Below are 18,714 nucleotides of genomic sequence, written 5' to 3' on the forward strand. Positions count from 1 at the left end.
CCTCACAGGTATTTTATAAATGTATTAGTTAAGATGGTTGCATTATGCAATGAAAGCAAAATATTTAGTAAAATCGCAATATATGGCCATATATATAGCCAAAACTGCTATAATGCCTCCTTCCCTCCCTTTTTTTGGTGTGTTTTCTTTGAAAATAGCTTCTACGTTTTCATCAACTTGACAATACTCAGGCACTGCATAGGAACACAAAGCCAAAGACAGCAACTGTTCCCCAGGAAATGAAAAGAGAACATTACGTAGACCTTATGCTTTTTATAGAAATACAGCTGAAGTACTAGGTTGAGAATTTAGATAGGTTTTTAAAGTATATGGACACTGGAACTATAAAGCAGTTATGATATTCTCCTGTTTTGCCTTTTTGCCACTTTTGGACTATGTAGAATATGTAACTTTTAAATGACTAGTATTTAAGTCACAGAGGAAAAAGGTTACTTGGACACAGCATTGAAACCTGTAGAACATATTGAAAACTTATTCTAAGGAGTTTCAAAGACAATATATATAATTTTAGGCTAAGTGACAGAATCCCAGTTGCAAAGGAATAAAAATAACTGAGCATTTCCCCAAAAGGCAAATATTTGGCAAAGCCGCACTGAGTAACAGAAATACACCAGCAGCTTATCTATCCTTTTGTATCACATTCTGCATTTAACGCTTACAAATTGGAATTTTTCCCTAAGCAAAATGTCAACCGAATCTTTTTCTTAAATGAAAGTGTGAATGAAGCTTCCTTGATGGGTGCAGCTCCGAGAGCACCACAGGTACAGCGCCCTGACAGCGTGGGAGAGCAGTTTTTCATTTTAGCTCATCAAAATGCTCTCTGTAGGGAGCCATTCTATTCCTGAGTATGGCAGCACTGTAAGAAGGAAAAGAGGTAGTGAATGAGACAAGGAAAAGCAGGAAAAAATAAAGGTGATTGTGGTGGTGTAGTACTGTTTCATTCAAGTGGATCACCAAGATTTTTTATTCAGCAGCCGTTCACTGAGGTGTAGAAAGCTGTAAGTCTGCAAGGTCTCTTAGCCAGGAAAATGGTTGGAGAAAAGCTGACCATACCGTATCAGTAAATGTTTAATCAAAAGCAGAAGTTTCTTCCATACCTTTTAATACAGATATATATAATGTGCATATATAAAACAACCCAACAGCACTTTTTCAGTTAAATTATAGTACATAAAATCGATTATTTAATTGGAAAAGAGTCTATGTGTCTCCTCCTTGATACATTTCCTCAACCTGTCCTGAGAAACAACCAATGAGCTGAATTCCTCTGGTAATCATGGCAATAGTTTCACACTGGGAATAGAACACAAGGCTCCTCAGATCATACAAGAGGGGAGATTTTTCTCCTCACAATTTCAAACATTTCAGGGCATCACAAGGAGTACATAAATATTTGATAACAGTTACAAAAATCTAAATGTTCAGAATAGATAAAATTCCTTCCCCACCTACAGGTATGCCTTCCGACTTATTCCCTCATTATTGATTATAAACACCTACTACAGTTCGTTTTTTAAAGACGTCTTCCAAAGACAGGAAATTTCCATTGAGAGGTACTCATCCTCCTTTTGAAAGTAACCAGGTGCTTGACACATGATCATACAAGATACAATGTGCATCTAGAACAGAAATCTGAGAAGGAAACACAGAAAATCAAAGTAACGCTGACCAGAAAGACAAGACCAGAGCTCAGCTCTACCATGTCTGGCCCAGCCGTGGCACAGGCGGTTGCCAGCTGGGCAAGTGGCCCACATTTTTTTGTTTGAAGAACAGTTCTCCCGCTTTTTAAAGTTAGGCCTGCAGGCATGGTTACCCAAATAATTTGCGAACAAGAAGACTTTGCAGCAGTTCTGAGGACAAGACTGTGCTGCCGATAGGGATGTTCACAGCTCTTGGGGGCATCATGAGAATTGCACGTATAAGGGATGAATTTGTGCCCCAGGAATTTAAGGTTAGAGCTGGACTAGGCAACAGCCTTACCTTAATGCATCAAACCCCATTCCCAACAAAACAGCCTGCTACTCCAGTATTTGTTGGCATCTGGCTCAAAAAACACCCAACCACCCTCTAGGGCAGTGAATGAACCCACTCGGATCTGAAGGTGACCCCTGCAGCACAGACGCTGCATCTTGAGTTGGCGACATTTCAGTGACTCCAGCGGGAATTGTAGGCTGTGGCAAGGACCTACAGAGGTTGTGGGTGAAGACAGGCTGGCCTGCTGGTGGGGGCGGGAAGGAAGGCCCCAATGCCAAATGTGCCATTGCAGTGGAGCCCCAGAAGGGACCTTCTCCGGTCATGCAGAAACCTTCACACCAACCAACACAGTTTCATTTGTTTCCACCACTTTCTTACAACACAGACGCGTCCCGCTTCCCTCCCCCCAACCCCCCAACCCCCTCCTTTCTGAACATATCGAGAAAAGGAACAGCAAAATAAATAAATAAAGACTCAGCCTCTGCTTCGGGGAAGCCGCCTCTCCAGGTTCCCGCATTGGCGGTGCCCCAGCTGGAGCTGGTGGGCGTCAGTTTTCACGGCAAATGGAGGGTGCGGAGGGGGCCGGCGGATCCCGGTCCTGGCGGGAGGCTCCAGGCTCAAGTGTCCATGTGGGCCGGCAGCCCCGGCTGTCATTGCACCAGCCCCGAGCCGTAGCTGAAGGTGTAGCTGCTGCCCAGAGACAGCGGCTGCTGGTGCTCCTCGGCCTGCTCCGACGGGTAGCTGGGGAATGTCTGCGCCCGGGACACCTTCGCTGAGCCGAGGCTGTGACCTGGAGCGGGGAGGCATGAACACAAAAGATGTAACTGAGCTTGGAAGTGTTATAAATGATAAGAAGCCAATTCAAAATAACAGAATTTATTTAGCAAATTTCAAAAAAAAACCAATTAAAAGCCACAATAAAATTGGACAACATCGATCAGATGCTGGGTGGGCAGAGTGACAGTAACAACGGTACCATCCAACCTTGACCACACTCACTGGGTCCTGGTGTAAGGTTTTTATACCGTTTATTTGTCTTGAGCCTAAGTCCATTGAAAGTTCAAATATTCATGTATCTTTTTATTTTTAAGTGAGGTCTTGAAAGGGGTTTCCATAAGTATGAAAAGGTGTTAATAGTCTTCCTGGATCTCATCTTTGAGGCTTGATTTGATCATCCTACGGATCCCCCCATCAAAATTGATATCAGATGTCAAGCAGCTGTGAAGTGGAGGCCCATCCTTGATGAATGGGCCATCTCCACTCTGGCTATGTCATTTCTGTTGCAAATGTTGTGGTTTCACAGCTTGCACTACAGGTCTTGGAATCTCAGAGATGCCCTGGAGTAGCTTTTTAATAGACCAAATCTCTGATACGCGAATTTATCCATTACATTTACCACAGAAGCCTTTCACCATGGACACAGACTCCAGTGTGTTACAAATAACGAGTCCAATCTCATTAAAAAAAATGCCAATTTATTAATAGAATTTTGTGAATCAGAATTTTATGGAAAAAGCTAAAATCAATTGGACAGCATGGACCCCAGGATCAAATGCTGGGTGAACCTCAGGTGCGACTGCAAAGCCGTACCCCTCTCCGTTCACAAATTCTGCCCCCACACAGTCCAGTTTTTATACAGTTTTTCTTGCTTGAGGCAAAAAGTTGCCTCATTCCATTGCCCACTCTGCAGATGTTTTCAAATTCATATTTCTTTTCTTTTCCTTTGCTGGTCTGATGAATGGGGTTCCAGGCAGACTGATACTTCTCATTAGTTTTTTGGAACTTGGTATACACACGCCCACTGGTCAGATTGTAGATAAAGTCCCAATCAGGCAATGATCACTGGGTCGTTAGTAATCTTATCTCAGGAGAAGGCCAATCTCCTTCAGGGAACTCCTTCTTTTATTTTATTGATGGGGGTTAACTTATTCCTGGAAACAATCTCGGAGTTGCACCATGCTTTTATTTCAAGGACACATAGGCATTAGATATAGTATATGTTTTATACAGAATGTTTTCCTAAAAGAACAAATTAATTCCACCATGATTATAACAAGTGGATTAATTTCATGCTGTTGCACGGTGAACTGGCTGTCCAGAGAGCAGACTTGCTTCATGGGGGCCTTTTGGGGCTGCAGAAGAGGCTGTTTCCTGTGGCTGAGGGCACAAGCGGCTGCTGACAGATTACCAGCCACGGCAAAAAGTTCCAGACCCAACTCAGGCATGATTTAGGATCAGAACTATTTTTCAAAATTTCAGAGTGTCATATTTGTGTATTTTCTACTTAATAAGTCTTAGTTATGCCAGTTAGGACTGACAAATATCTAGTGCACCTTTGTTTTACCTAAAGCAGCGCTGCTCATGAAAGTAATGCCAGGGGTTTCAAAGGGATTAGTCCCACAAATGCCACTTTATTTACTTACTGTCCTCTGAATACAATGCCAGTTTGTCAGATAAGCACAGCACCACTGTCATTCCAAAATGAACTAGGGGTGGGATATGGTGGACGTGGCAGAATATTGTTTGGGAAGAGGATGTGCCAGATTCTTTTTCAGATGGGCTTGTGAATCTCATATAACCATTGCTTTAATCAGCAATATGGGAAAACACATGTGAAAAGCCAGTGATGAAACTCAGGTAACTCTAATGACCCAATTCTATAACCTGATGGTTTTCCTACCTCATATTTCCTTTAGAAATTGAGATTTTATTACTAACAAAAATAAACTTTCAAAGTGCATATCTTCATGCAATGTATCCTTTTTTTTTTTTTTTTTGGGAAATGTATATTGAAGCTTGGATTCAAAAGGGTTTTACATAATGCTTTTTAAAATGTCTTAATACACTTACTATCTGTAGGAATGCAAAATCATATTTTTATGTCAATCACAGAGATATTAAAGAATAGCTGCAATGGTATAGACTCAAATACTAAAGAATTCAGCTCATGCTGTCATGTTTCAAAGCAGTTAGCAGCTGGCCCAGTAGGGCTGGAACCAAGGATGTTCACCGGAATTGGGAAAAGTTTTCCTAACTTGCATTTGGAGAAGTTTGATCATAACATGTTACTGACTTCCTCATGAAAAAAACCCATGGTTCCCCCTGAACATGAGACTATCAGAGCAATGCTGGGACCCAGAGAGAAAAACACCCAACTAAATGAAAAGTAGAATAAATGGTACATCTTAGTGACATCAAAGAAAATAAAACTAGAATCTGAATTTCCATTGGCATGTTAATGATCATAAAACCCCTTTCACAGCACAAGCAAGCAGGATGAATTTTTTATGTGTATTTTTACTATTCATTCATTGGGTTAATTGACATTGGCTACCAAAACTTGACTGAGATGAAAGGTTTAAATGTTTTCTGCTTCAAGAAGCTCTTGCATCAAACTGAATTAAAGTTTATGGTGACTGTGAGCCTTGAGCTACACAGTAGCTGACAATGTTTGTAAATAGTCTCAAAAGGTTTTATCACTTCAACCAACTTTTAACTGTGATATTAAATAAAGCCTTTATTAATTTCTTACTTTTATTTGGGATTACATCACAATTACTGTCACTTTATTTCTTAATCTAATGCAAATTTAAACATGAGAAGATGAAGTATTCTAGATTTTAATTTTGTGTTCCAAATCTGCCACATTTCCTTCTCAGGATGCAAGATTTTGCTTTCTTTTTACCCAGAAGCTAGAATAATATATCTTTTAAATGCCATAAGGAACTGCTAAACCAGGCACATGATTTCCTATGTAAAATTTGTCTCTTTCCTACTAATAAACATAAATAAAGTATGTCAAGGTATAACTTTCCTTCATTCTCTTCATGTATTTTATCCAAAGAGTATAAAACAATCCCTGTAACAACAAGCAGGAGTAAAGAGACTTATCAACCACAGAGTTCCCTGTACTCAGGCCTATTTGTGTCATGTGCTATATCTTGTGTAATTAATTTTAAATCCACTTTTGTAGAATACTGTAGTTTTAATACAGTGATGAAGAGTGCCCCTAATACACTACTCTGTGGCCACAAATTTCTAGCCACGTAATTCAGGCAGTGTCTTAGAATGTGGAACATGAATTTTAACCTATTAGGGTTCAAAATGAAATCAAATTAAGGTGTTTCATTTTTTGTATATATGCCTCAAAAGTCAGCACATCTCTTGCTTTTCTCTAGAAGAAAATTTGTAAATGCTTAATGTCACAACAGGGCTGATTTTTGCCATTCTTCAACCAAAGGGTTTAAGGAGGAGAAGTGACTTCTCTCCTAACTGCTAGGATATGTAGTGAAAGACAAGAGACAGATCTAAAAGATTGACACACTTAACAGAGCCAAGATGTCTGAGACTTCTGTTTGAGGCTCAAGCTGAACAGAAGGACATCAATCTATGAAAATAATAACAAAAAGAATAGAGGACATTGGTTCAAATAAAATGAGAAAGCTATGGGTAATAGAAAAGTTATGAGTTTGGAAAGAATGGATCTAGGCAATACATTTACTTCCAACTTATATTTAAAAAGCCCCAATTAACTATGCTAATATACTTCAATAAAAGAATAAGAAAAAGATGGTGGCAAAATAATAACACAGTCCAAATGTTCCAAGTTGACTTAAGACTTCTAAGTAGTAAATTTCCAAAATTTAGGGCATTTTTCATCTTTTTGTTAAAATCCAGCATATAATATACTGGAAATTCTATATTATAATGGTTCCTTTCATTTTCATTCCTAAATATATTTCATCCAGCTGATCAGCCTTATGGAGCCCTAGGTACTGTAGTGTCTCCAAAGTTACACTTTATGTCAGCAGTAAGGATTTTGAAACTAAAGATACAGGTAAAGTTTTTGCAGTATTAAAGGATTAAAGTTCCACAGCTTTCTCAATTTCCTGCTTCAGTCATATTTGGGCCTTAAAAGTTAAGAGAGAGGAAGAAGAATAATACTACTGTTTGTGGATTTTGCAGCTCTTTGGCACCACAGCTGCTTTTAAGAACACGAAACTAACTCTTCCCTACAATTCTTGTGAAGTCAGCATAAGATGAATTTGATTCACACAGATTTCATGACCTGAAGACACCAACAGGGCTGGGGGAGGTTTTTTTTCCCATGGCTTACAGAGGAAAAGTTGCCTTTTTTTTTTTTTTTTTTTTTTTTTTCTTTTCTCCTGTTCCAGGGCAGGAAACATAAGTATTATTCAGCCTGCTTCATCCTTTATTCAAATTTACTCTCAGGATTATAGAATGCAATGAAGCTGCAGTCCAAAGCAATTAGATATGAACGATCCATCAAGAAAATTTAATGTAACCTTGCAAATTACATTAAATTAGATTTTTCCTGATCTTAATTATGTTGGAAGCAGAGGCAGTATACACAAGGATCTTATTTCATGGCATGGTGCTTATTTATAACAATTCTTTAGAGGAAAAACCCAATGGTTTCCTAGTAACAGCAGTGACTGATGTACATATAAGTAGATCGATCACAACTTCTGAGAGAAAACTTGCAGTACTAAGCTAAATGAAAAGGAAAAAAAAAAAAAAGGAGAAGAAATCCAGGGATAAGCTTTAAAACTCTCTTACTGCTGCTTATTGGGAGATGTTTCTGTTTTAGATTCAGAATTCAGATTCTTAACCAGAGGGCAGGAGCCAATCCTTTTTATTTTCTAAATGAAATAAAGGTCACTCTTTTCTTTCCCAATACAAGAATTCAAGGGATTCTCATCTGATGTTCTTCGGTTAGAGCACTCATCTCTGATGTACAAGTCCTGTGTTAAAATTCCCCTCTGCCTGTGGGTAAGGTTCAACATTACACTTTCTGTGGAAAATCAGCCGAAAATGTTCCCTTTCTGCTCTGTACTGACACTGCTGTTCACTGTTCCTCAGTTGAGCCATAGAGACTGAAAAGCTGCTTTGTAGACTGAAGCTCTTTGGTCATCTAGTTAGCAAGAGCCCCACAAATCTCTGTACTGGCAAAGCTGAAGAGCAGGAACAAGCAGCTGAGGGGAAGAGATGGCAGGTTTTTTCTCAGGCTGGTTTCCCTGCCAGGTGGTTTGTTTGGAGACTGATGACCTGTGAGCAATGTGCCACCAAATGCAGGTGATGGCATTACCAAACTGCTCATAGCTCTGATGCAGGAGCACTTTTGAAACCCTGTGACTAAGCTTTTCCCATGCAAGATCTAATATAAGTTTATGTTTCTGCAGTACAGTGATTAAAAATTAATAGAACCAGAGGCTCCTGTGTTTCAGCTTCTGTTGCAGGCCTTTAATTACTTTATATGAGATAGCCATTAGGTAAAACTAAACACATTTGCAGCTGCACAGCAAGCTTTCATCTGAGATTTCTTAACATCTGAACTGATGACTTTACAAACAAAAGGATGCACTTCTACTGTATTTCTATTTTTCTACTTTACTAGGTAAGAATAACGAATTTATTTCTGGAAATAAAATTTGGTATTTCCATTTCCAAGATTATGAGCACAAAACTGAAGTCATTAAATTAATGCCAACTGGATATCTTTATTAGTATTGTGTTTTGTATTTGGGAATCTCTGAGACTTTATGATTGCAAGAGGTCTGTGATTGCTATAGATATTTCTATAAATGCTGTAGAAAAACACGACTGCTCAAAAGAAATTTCTGTGAATCAATCAGTGCAAGCTAAGAATAAATAAAGTGAATCAATTGTTCCATTGTAAAGCAGTTGTTTCTTTTTAGAAATATTAATTGGACAATTCTGTTCACAATAAACAGAACAGTCTGGGAAGCAGGGAAACAGAGATGATGAGATTTTATCATTGCACAAAAGGATAGTGCAAGAAGGTGGAAAAAACCCAATTAGCTAACAGATGTTTCAGGAATGAAACGTTAGTAAGAGGGAGTTAGCTCTATGTTGTTTCTTCACACAACTCTCACTGGACAACATAAATGCAACTCTTGGGCCAGAAAAATTCCCAAAACCAGTACCAGTCTTTAATCTAGGTTTGCATTCTCTAAGGACTTTCCCAACAGCAGTGAAAGCTCCTATTTATACCAGAGGAGGCCCAGAGATTGCACTGAAGATATCATTTGAATGGGGAAGCTTGTCTCAAAGTGCTTCAACCTCTGTTATTCTTTGCAGCAGTTTTGTTAAGACACAGGACAGTGGGAAAGGCACTGTAGCTATGCCTTGAAATCCCACTAGGGAAAATAAAACTCTTACTGAAAAGAACTAAATTTTTATGACTTATTTCAGATGGAAGCTTTTGTCCTCTAAGAGATTTTGTTCCAGAGAAAGAGACTCCAAATTTATTCTGGATAGAGAAAAAACATTTCTCCAAAAAGCCCCCCTTCTTCGGTCTCAAATCAGTTAAGTGGCTATTATTGCATCAAAAAGGATACTTTCATTTAAGGCAGAAAATAAATAATTGCTGCCATCCTATTTATAAATTGATACTGGTTAAAATTCTGCCAACTCTCTGTATTGAATATACAGTGTCTTCTATTGAGCTACTGATGACAAAGCAGCTTTTCCTTTTCTGCTATTAGATGACTGGAAAAACTAAAGCAAAGTTTCCCAGCAGGACAAACTGCTACAAAGCAAAACATTTATTTTGCAGTAATGATGCAGTTGGATTGGAAGGGCATTAATTGGTACAGCAATTATTATGCTGTCACTCACAAAAAGATGCAATGGAAGGCAGCAGATGGAAACTGAAAAATAGCATAAACTACATTACAGCATATTGATTTCCATATACTTATTGAAAGTGAAACTGTGGGCCTGTTTCTATTCCAAATAAAGAAATACAAATTTTCCTTTGAATTTAGCTCCAGTTGGAATAAAAACTCCAGGGAGCACAGCTGGGTCCAACTTTCATATAATCTAGAATACTTTTGGATTTTATTTCATCAGATACATCTTTCTGAAGGGAGAAAGAATATCAAGAAACCTAATTTTTGAGACAGATTTTTAAGAAAATGGTTTAGTTTGTGTATTATAAATAATTTTGAATAAAACTAATTTAAATTGAGAATAAAACACATTGGAAATACATGAAGAGATTGAATGACAAACTCTTACCCCTCCCCCTTTTAAGATATTTATTTTCCAGTCTTACTATTTATTTCCATTTTCTTTTAATTTCCTCAGCATTTGAAATAAAAATAGTAACCTTTTTCCTGTACAACATCAAGCTTAGTAAGTACTTAAGCAGATACATATTTGTTACAGAGCCATATCACTTTCAAGAACTGCAAGACTATTATTTAACTTAAAAATCTTTGGCATTGTCATCAAGTCCTCCTCTAGAAAAGAAGGGGCTTTACCATATGCATGCAGAAGAGACTGCAGGATTGTCAGTTTAAGACCAGTAAATTTACAATATGCTGATTTTCAGCATTCTAATTCTGGCACAAGAATGCTGGAGTTTCATGAAGAGCATGTCTACATGGCAATATTTTGAATCACAGAAAAATTGTTTCGATACCTACAATGTGAATTGCATGTAAATATTATGCACAGGGGAAAAAAAGCATTATTTCATCTGTACCCCTACCTAAAATAGCAAGTGTTTAAGAGCAGCATCTTGAAACATGCAATTAAAACCAATGTATTGACTGAAGGCTGGGTCAGCTTAATTGCTGCTGTGTTTTTCTGGGAAGTGTTTTTAAATACTTGCTGTCCTGCTGCACTTAACCTGTGATTCACCTGTTTAGACTATCACTAGTTGATGTAGCTCCTGTGATAGAAATATTAGAACATCAACCACATCTTTCTCAAGGATAAGTAGGTTTATCTGGCTCTCTACTTTTAATTGGTTTCCATTAGGGTTTTTTTTCTTAATAATTTACGTGTGTTTATAAAGGGAGGAGACATATATAAATCCCTACTACCTAACATCTCCACCCAGGGCAGGGGAAAGTAAGTTATTTACGCATCTCACATTATCCAATCATCTTTTTCCCTTTTTGCTCACGTTTCTACGGCCAAAATCTGACACATGTTTTGAAAAATAGATCGATTTTAGATACTATATCTCTTTGACTTGTGCATTTCTATTTATTATCTGTAACTGTAGGCCTGCATGCCTGAATTTCAAGGAGATTAATTAAAAGAAAGTGGAGCAGCATTTTTGTAGTTTTGTGCTCTGAGCCAATGTGCAGGTAAGCATAATAAGCGTGTAAGCTTTCTTATGTTGTCTCCCATATAAAGACCACACCAGTCCTTATTGCAGAGATTAATTCATTTTCTCTTTGCAGGTTTTTACACTTGTGCTAATGTTGGAGTACTAAACCAGCCTCCTCTCACCCTCTGTCCTGAGTCCAGCTCTTTAATTATGCCAACACAGTTGAAGGAGGTTCAATCATGTTCCCACTTGACACAAAATTGGGCTAAGGTCCAAATTTGCTACAAAACAAACATCATTTTCCAGATGAAGACTCTCAGAAAGAAGGGTTTCTGAGTTTGGCTTCATGGATTCCAGAAAAGTGAAGTTTTCTGCAGTAATATTTTGAATTTTTTGTTGATTGATCTAAAAGTACTTTTCAGGGAAATCTGATAGCCTGGGACTGACAGCCTCATCTCGCTACCTGAACTATTCTATAATACCATGAAATACTTTCTTTTCAGCCATTTTTCTTGTGAGTGAAAAAAAATCTCTATTTTTAAAAAAAATAAGTTCAAGAAAGTATTGAGCTGCTCTTCCTGACTTGCACTAAGTTAGGAGAGTCGTACATTTCTCTGAACCATTACACAGATGATCCAAAATTTGTGTGTATGGAGAAGTGACTATGATCAAGGATTTTGTTTTGTACCGAAAGATACAGGCGTCATGACCTTGAAGAAACGCTTTCGAGAGGAAATGTGGGCAGTTTAATACTGAAATGTATCAAAATGCCAGCAAGTTAATTAACAGCAAATAAAATCTTGAATGAGTGCCCTAACAAAGCTACCTGAAAAGGCTGAGTACTTTTTCCAAGGTGGCTAGAATCCCTGGCCTAATTTATCCTTTAAACCACAGGCTCAGTCAACCAGAAACCAATATAAAACCTAATATAAAACATCTCCACATAGCTTGTAAAATCGAGCTTTATAATGAGAATACTAGGTGTTTCTGAACTTGTGCATGTGCCAAGCAAATTTATTTCATTCACCACAAAAGTAAACAAAGACTAAGCATTTTTATACATAATGCATTTAGTTTCACTTTCTTATTCAAGCTCAAAACTCAATGAACTTTTTAAGCAGAAACTTCAAAAGCAGATATTCCATGTTGGTAATTCTAAGGAAAAAAAAAAAAAAAAAGAAAAAAAAAGAAAAAGGTAGAGGAGAAATTTCTGCAAGTAACAATTTCCTTCACTTCAAGGAACATTTGAATGAGATCCGATTTTAAAATGCAAGAAATAAGATGAAAAGAATGCTCTGATCCTAAGTGCATATGGGAAAGGCTAAAGTAGGGGGAAGAGACAACAGCTAGGAAAAACTGACATAAGAAAATTATTTTACTGTTTATTTTGTGCCATGAAGACATAACAAGCCAACAGAAGAAAATACTCAAAAAATTAACTTGCTCCTGGGATAACTGGAAAGCAGGAAGAATATAAAGTCAGTGAAAAAAGAAATAAATGTGAGGAGTAGATAAAATTGTGTGGATTTGAGTTACTTTTTCTTAAATAATTTTCTGCTGTGCCTTAAGTAGGTAGAGCTCCACACTTTGCTATCTGCTTTTGACGACTGGGTAGAGCATGGAGTCAACTGATGGTAGATCTCTGGGCAGAAATTGATTTGGAGTATAATTTTCTTTTTACATCCTTGCAAAGTACATGTACCGAATTTAAAGCTGGTGGCTCTATATGTAGTGTTATCATCCCGGTTTACCAGTTTGTTAGCTCAGTGTTCACTTTTCCCTTCCTCAAAATGTTGATGGCGTGTTTTTATTACAGCCAAACTAAATGCCCAGTCAAAAGAGAGATTTTATCAGATAGATTGTTAAAAAAAAATCAACGCCTAAATCTATCACTGATGTAACAGAAAGCATCCTACTGAAATATTCATTGTAAAAATGCAAATTTATACATTGCATATCAGTTTGATGATATGGAATATTTCAGTGTTAAATATTTATTGCATTTCCAATCATGTTGACATTTCCCCTTGGATACACTATTCCAGAAAACACTATACAGGCCTGATGAAATTCAACTGATACTACAGAGATGGAGTGAAACAGTGAATTTCTAATTTAATATTTAGAGTATCTAAAGTGAAATGAAGGCAAAAATTACTTACATCCATAAAAAGTGTGTAGTGTGGAGATAGTATACTGCCTTCCAAAAGGGGGTACCACTGGGGGCTGATTGATCAGTACTGTTTAATCTTGTGGCTGTTATAATTCTGCTGTGGCAAATATTTCCTGGCCTGGTAGTATTTTCATTATAAACACTCCATTCAAAAAGATTTATCACTAGCCCATAAAAGAATTGCCATAAAATGAAACTCAGCACATGAGGTCTGAGAACAAAGTCAGAGAGCAAATTTGGTCTGACAGAATGGAGGGAATATGTTTTTCAGCACATTTTATGTAAGTAAAATACAGCCTTGATTGGAAAAAAATTTAAAAATAGAGAAAAAACTTGGCAGGCAATATAGCTTACATTGCTTAACATAAGATAAAAAAGGGGATAAAGGATTTATGCCAGCCCAAATGGATATCTATTCTACAAAAAAACTATATTTAAAAGACAATTTTATTATGTGAGTAGAACGTGAGAACTAAACACAGATAAAACATAATGTCTAAACCGTTCAGTGGTACATCTGAGCCCTTCATTTTGAGCTCTCAGCCAGTTTCTTTGCATACCTGAAGAGCCACGGAAATAGGGAAATTTGTGTTAGCAAAACTAACCCTTATCAAAAACAAACACACAAAAAAGGCAAATCTAATTGCAAACCATGTTTTATGCATGTTTCCACTGTGCAGTTGGATATGCTCCACTTCTGGGCTGTTCAAAAAGGCAGGAATGCCCGGTGGTCAGAAATGGCTCTGAGGTGTAAGAGGACCATCATTTTTGCATCAACTGTGCCTGAGATTACCTCAGCAAATGGTTGCACTGCAGATCCAGTTCTGTTTGAACCATGCTAGAGCTTCTCGCTGCACAAAAGCAGCGATCTGTTTTTGATCATTTTCTTCTACCTCTGTTACAAAACTCAGAGTCATCCCATTGCTGCACTTCCCTAGAAGCATTTGAGGACAAAGTGCTACTCAAACTGTAGACAATGCTGTTCAAGAACAAGAAAAAGTCTTGGACTCTGGTAAAGTGCCTTTCCTTCAAGGAACTTTGTATTTATGTTGAAAGACAGGGAATTAGTCTTGCTTGTGTATTTTGCTGTATTTGTATTTTGGGAAGGAGGAGGGTGATTTATGGGAGATAAAAACAGCTTTCCCAATTTGATAAAATCAGTTATTTAAACTGACTAAAGATTTTTCTTTTTTTTTTTCTGCTACCAATGAGAAAAATTCAGAGAAGATCTCACATTAATATATGCAGGGATGAAACACAGCTTTCAGAACTTCTACCCTTCAAAATCTACTTTGTTACCCATATATTAAAAGCTTTATTAAACCATTTGTTATTCAGATTTAAGCGCTTCATGAAATAACTTTCTATGAAATTGTCCTTTGAAATATTCTGTAGAAGACCTTAATGTTCTTTCAAGCCGCAAATGGATAGTAACAGTAGATGCCATATAAAAACTAAATATTGTATTAGCTGATAATTAGCTCTCTGGAAATGTAAAAAAGTTTCCTGAAACACTTGAAGACAGGAAAACACACCTCTCCACCAATCTTAAAGGAAAAAGGATTTTTTTTTTAAAGTGCAATTTGAAATTATAGATTGTCCTTAATAAGACTTGAGACAGCAGGTACAGTACTCAAAAATATAGAAATGGATTTTATGACATGTATATGAAGTATATCTTGAGATGTTTGGTAGTAGCTATTGTAAGTGGTTGAACAGTTTTTGAAATAGATGCACTAAAGGAAAGGTTTCTGTCTGTACTCAGGGTAACAGCATCCTGAGTTCTTTTGTTCCTTGCAAAGATTGCATATATAAAATATGTGGCAATAAGGCAGTTCACAGGGACTAAACAAATTATTTTCCTCTATAATTTATGCTCTAAAATAAAGAAGTTTATAGATTTTTAGATTATAGAAGTTTAATTGGAATAAAGTAGATGTCTAAAACATCAATGAAGCACTCAGGAAAGTTAATCCATTTTTCATGACTCTATAAATAATTTCTTCTAGCTGTAAAAGCCTTCAATTACCCACCAGGAAATCAAAAACAATGGCTCTAATTCACTGAGGGATGCAAGTGATCTTTTTTTTTTTTTTCCTCCCTGAAAGGGAATTCACTGTGATTCAGTGTGAACAAACTGTGCCATTTTTATCAGACTTGTGTAACAATAGAGGAAATGAGTGGAGGCAAATCTGGGAAGGGATGTCAAAGAGCTTGATCTGCTTGTTTCTGGAGATGAGAGGAGTGCCTTTTCCTTTTTTAGACAACAGAAGAAATAGCTCAAGCCAAGGCACTTCTTTCCATCTCCCCCCAGAAATAAGCAAATAAACATAATATGAAAGCCAATGGTACTAGTAAAAAACATTGAAATTACTACCCACGTGCCTTCCCTGGAAATTCATTATTAAACTTGTAAATATTCTGTCCTGTGTTTTGCTTTTTACCATTCCTTAGCTGAGGATGCTCTTTCGTTAGCATTCCTTTTGTGGCCTCTCAAATCACAAAAGTTGTTTGAGCAGCACAGCAGCAGTCCCTTCAAAAGATTTCCTTAATTCCAGCTGCTGGGAAGAGAGTCCTGACAAACCAAATTGACTGATCTGCTGAAGCAGGAAGGGGTAGAGAACTATCATCTCTTAAATGACATTCATCCTGTTCTATCTCACTGCCTGCTAGTTAAGTGTTACTAAAGCAAGCCAGGAAATGACAAAAAAAGTGCCCACAGCACAAGACAATAAGCAGCAATCATATCAGAACATGACACGTACAAAGTAATTACACTTCACACAGACATTTAGAGAAAGGAGTGTTACATTAAAGCGAGGCGCTTTGCTGATGGCGATTTTGCCATTGGCTTTAACTGGAAAGAACTGTTAACACAGATTTTAAATTCATTATGGATGTCTGCAGTTGTAGCACACAAGTAAGAGATGCTGAGGTGAACAAAGATGAATTAATCTCTCAGAAAGGTTGAATGCTACAGATATTGGTTCGTAGCAGTTTAGCTAAAAGCAAGACAGATAGCATGGAGTCATCAGCAGTAGAAGGGAAAGAAAAAGATATAGAGGATCCACTTCACAGTTTCTAAATAAAATCTCTGGAATTTCATACATATGGCTAGACCATCCAGTGCTCCAGTCACTTGCAGCTATTGGCAGTCACACAGTGGCATGTGAAATCCAGAAACTGCAGCTCAGACACAAAAGAGATTCAAACCAGCTTCCGCCGTCACGGCTTGCTGCCTTTTGTGCTATTATTTTTCCTTTCAGTGCCTATTATAGCAGAGCAGCATATAATGTGGAAGCATACAATATGAGACAGTATTCCTGAGTTATGGTACTACTTCTCCATGAACACTGCAAAAATTATTACCTTGCATGTAAATTTTTAGGTTTACAAGTACAGCTCTAAAAGGAGGGAAGTAAATAATATATATATATATAAATATACATAAATATATGTAGCTTTCTGGCTGGACAAGAAAAAAAAAAAGGGAATTTAGAGAGCTGAAAATCAGCTGTGATTTAAAAGGAAGTTAAAGTATGAATTCAGCAGAAATGACAACTCTGCAGGTACCATATCTGGTGAAACATGATATCATACTTTTACACTAAGGCAAAATGGCAGCTTGCAAAATTGTGCTGTATGAGGTACTGGCTTCAGGTTGCAAGAGTAAAGCCAAACTAAAATTAAACATATATATGCTCTACTTTAAGAGTACAGTGAGGACAATTTAAAGTGGAACAACTAACAAAACAAACAAACCCTCCCCCCCCCCCCAAAAAAAAAAAAAACAATTTCATAAAGCAAATTACTTTTACCAGTTTTTCCAATTTATGTCTTTATAGCTTACTCCTCCCTGGAGCAATAATAATCAAAAATTAGAAATTGTGGACTTCTGCTCATCAGTTTTTAAACAGAACGAGACAGTAATGTATATTTCTTAGCTGAGTCCTCAGGCTGAGGTGTGAGATAACTCTTATAGAACAGTTATGCTCTTAACAAAATATACATAGGTACTTATTCCACAATCAGAAAAAGAACTAAAATCTTTTATGTTATAACTCACACCGGTGATGACTGCACTATCCTGATTATTCAGGACACTGATTCTGCATCACAAAATCACCATATTTACATCCCATTGCTAGAACTTGCAGTTAAAATAATTTTCTTTATATAGTGTTGCAGCTGCAGACACAAGCCCTACTAAGGCACAGAAAAGGGAGCATTCCATGATTTTTGGAGAGCTTTGTCTCTCACATGATTTTTGCATTCTTTTAAGATTTTATATTTTCCTTCATAAGTGGGAGAATGGGATCCAGTTAGTTATTCCACTTATGTCTCCTTGCAATGAATATTTAATGAAATACAGCAATGGGTACAAAAGCCTCTAAAAGCAGCTCAGAAATTGAGGTACTACCTCAGTATGTCAACCAGTTGGTACAACAATGACTTCATAAATACACTTTGAAAAAACAAACTGAAATAATCTTTTTTTTTTTTTTTTTTTTTTTTTTTCCTTTTGAGAACAACCATATACTAAAAAAGGAAATTTTCTGCGATGTGAAATCTGTCTGTCCATTTACCTTAGAGGATAATCTGGAACTGAATTTAAAATGTGACTGGGGAGCTATCTAAATTTTTGAAGGTATTCAGACCTGCTGCTGAGGGCTGTGAACCATATGCTTTGTGCCTATAAATGTGTTTCTCAGACAATACCTAGGGATTTCAGCAGAAGCAATGAGCAAGGGGAAATCCAATTTTTATGTCTTTGGTAGAATGACTAAATAGCAATGACTCAGGCAACTGGACGGCCATGATCCATTACAGGCCCACCCTATCCCTACTCAATTGTTACTTTAAGAACAAAAATAAGGAAGCATTAGCAGCAAGGAACACACTGAAAAATGCAGTGTTGCTGTTTCTACCAACCAGCTTTATTTGTCTTCATTTTAAAAATTAACTGCCTTGAAAAAGCAGCAGAGATATATTACAATATCTTGAATTTCCTTTCCCCCAAAAGCAAAGACAGAAAGAAAAGAAAATGAAATGAAAGGAAAGAAAAGGAAAGGAAAGAAGCAAGGAAAACTTCTACAGGACATGCTGTTTTATGTGACAGCACCTTTGCAAGAAGTGAGCTGGAAGAAAAGGAATCATTATCTTAGTATTTTAACTTTGAACTGAGTAAAGCAGGCAAATAGCATTCTTTGCTAAGTTTAAGAATAGGGGCACCATCTGACAGAAAGCTTTTCCTCCTCTCCTCAAAGTAAAAGGCAGTTTTTGATTTACTGAGTATCACCTTTTGATCAAAGACTTTACATCTACTGTAGTCACTTCTGTGATTTCACACAAAATCCTTTCCAGTTCTTTTGATGCCCTATTTTCCTAACAAGAGCCTAATATGTGCATATCTTTAACTTACCAACTAGAAGCTATG

At 37.1% G+C, this 18,714-nt stretch overlaps 1 protein-coding gene across 1 annotated transcript in view; it reads right to left on the reverse strand.

Annotated features, from left to right (window-relative positions):
* DOK6 (docking protein 6) overlaps positions 1 to 18,714 on the reverse strand; it is a 244,943-nt gene continuing 226,229 nt past the window's right edge. Inside the window, exon 8 of the mRNA XM_066328381.1 lies at positions 1 to 2,785. Coding sequence (XP_066184478.1) covers positions 2,646 to 2,785 — 140 coding nt within the window. The 3' untranslated portion in view covers positions 1 to 2,645. The remainder of the gene's footprint in view (positions 2,786 to 18,714) is intronic.

The sequence above is a fragment of the Sylvia atricapilla genome, chromosome 1 (genome assembly GCF_009819655.1).
Source record: "Sylvia atricapilla isolate bSylAtr1 chromosome 1, bSylAtr1.pri, whole genome shotgun sequence".
Lineage (NCBI taxonomy): Eukaryota > Metazoa > Chordata > Aves > Passeriformes > Sylviidae > Sylvia > Sylvia atricapilla.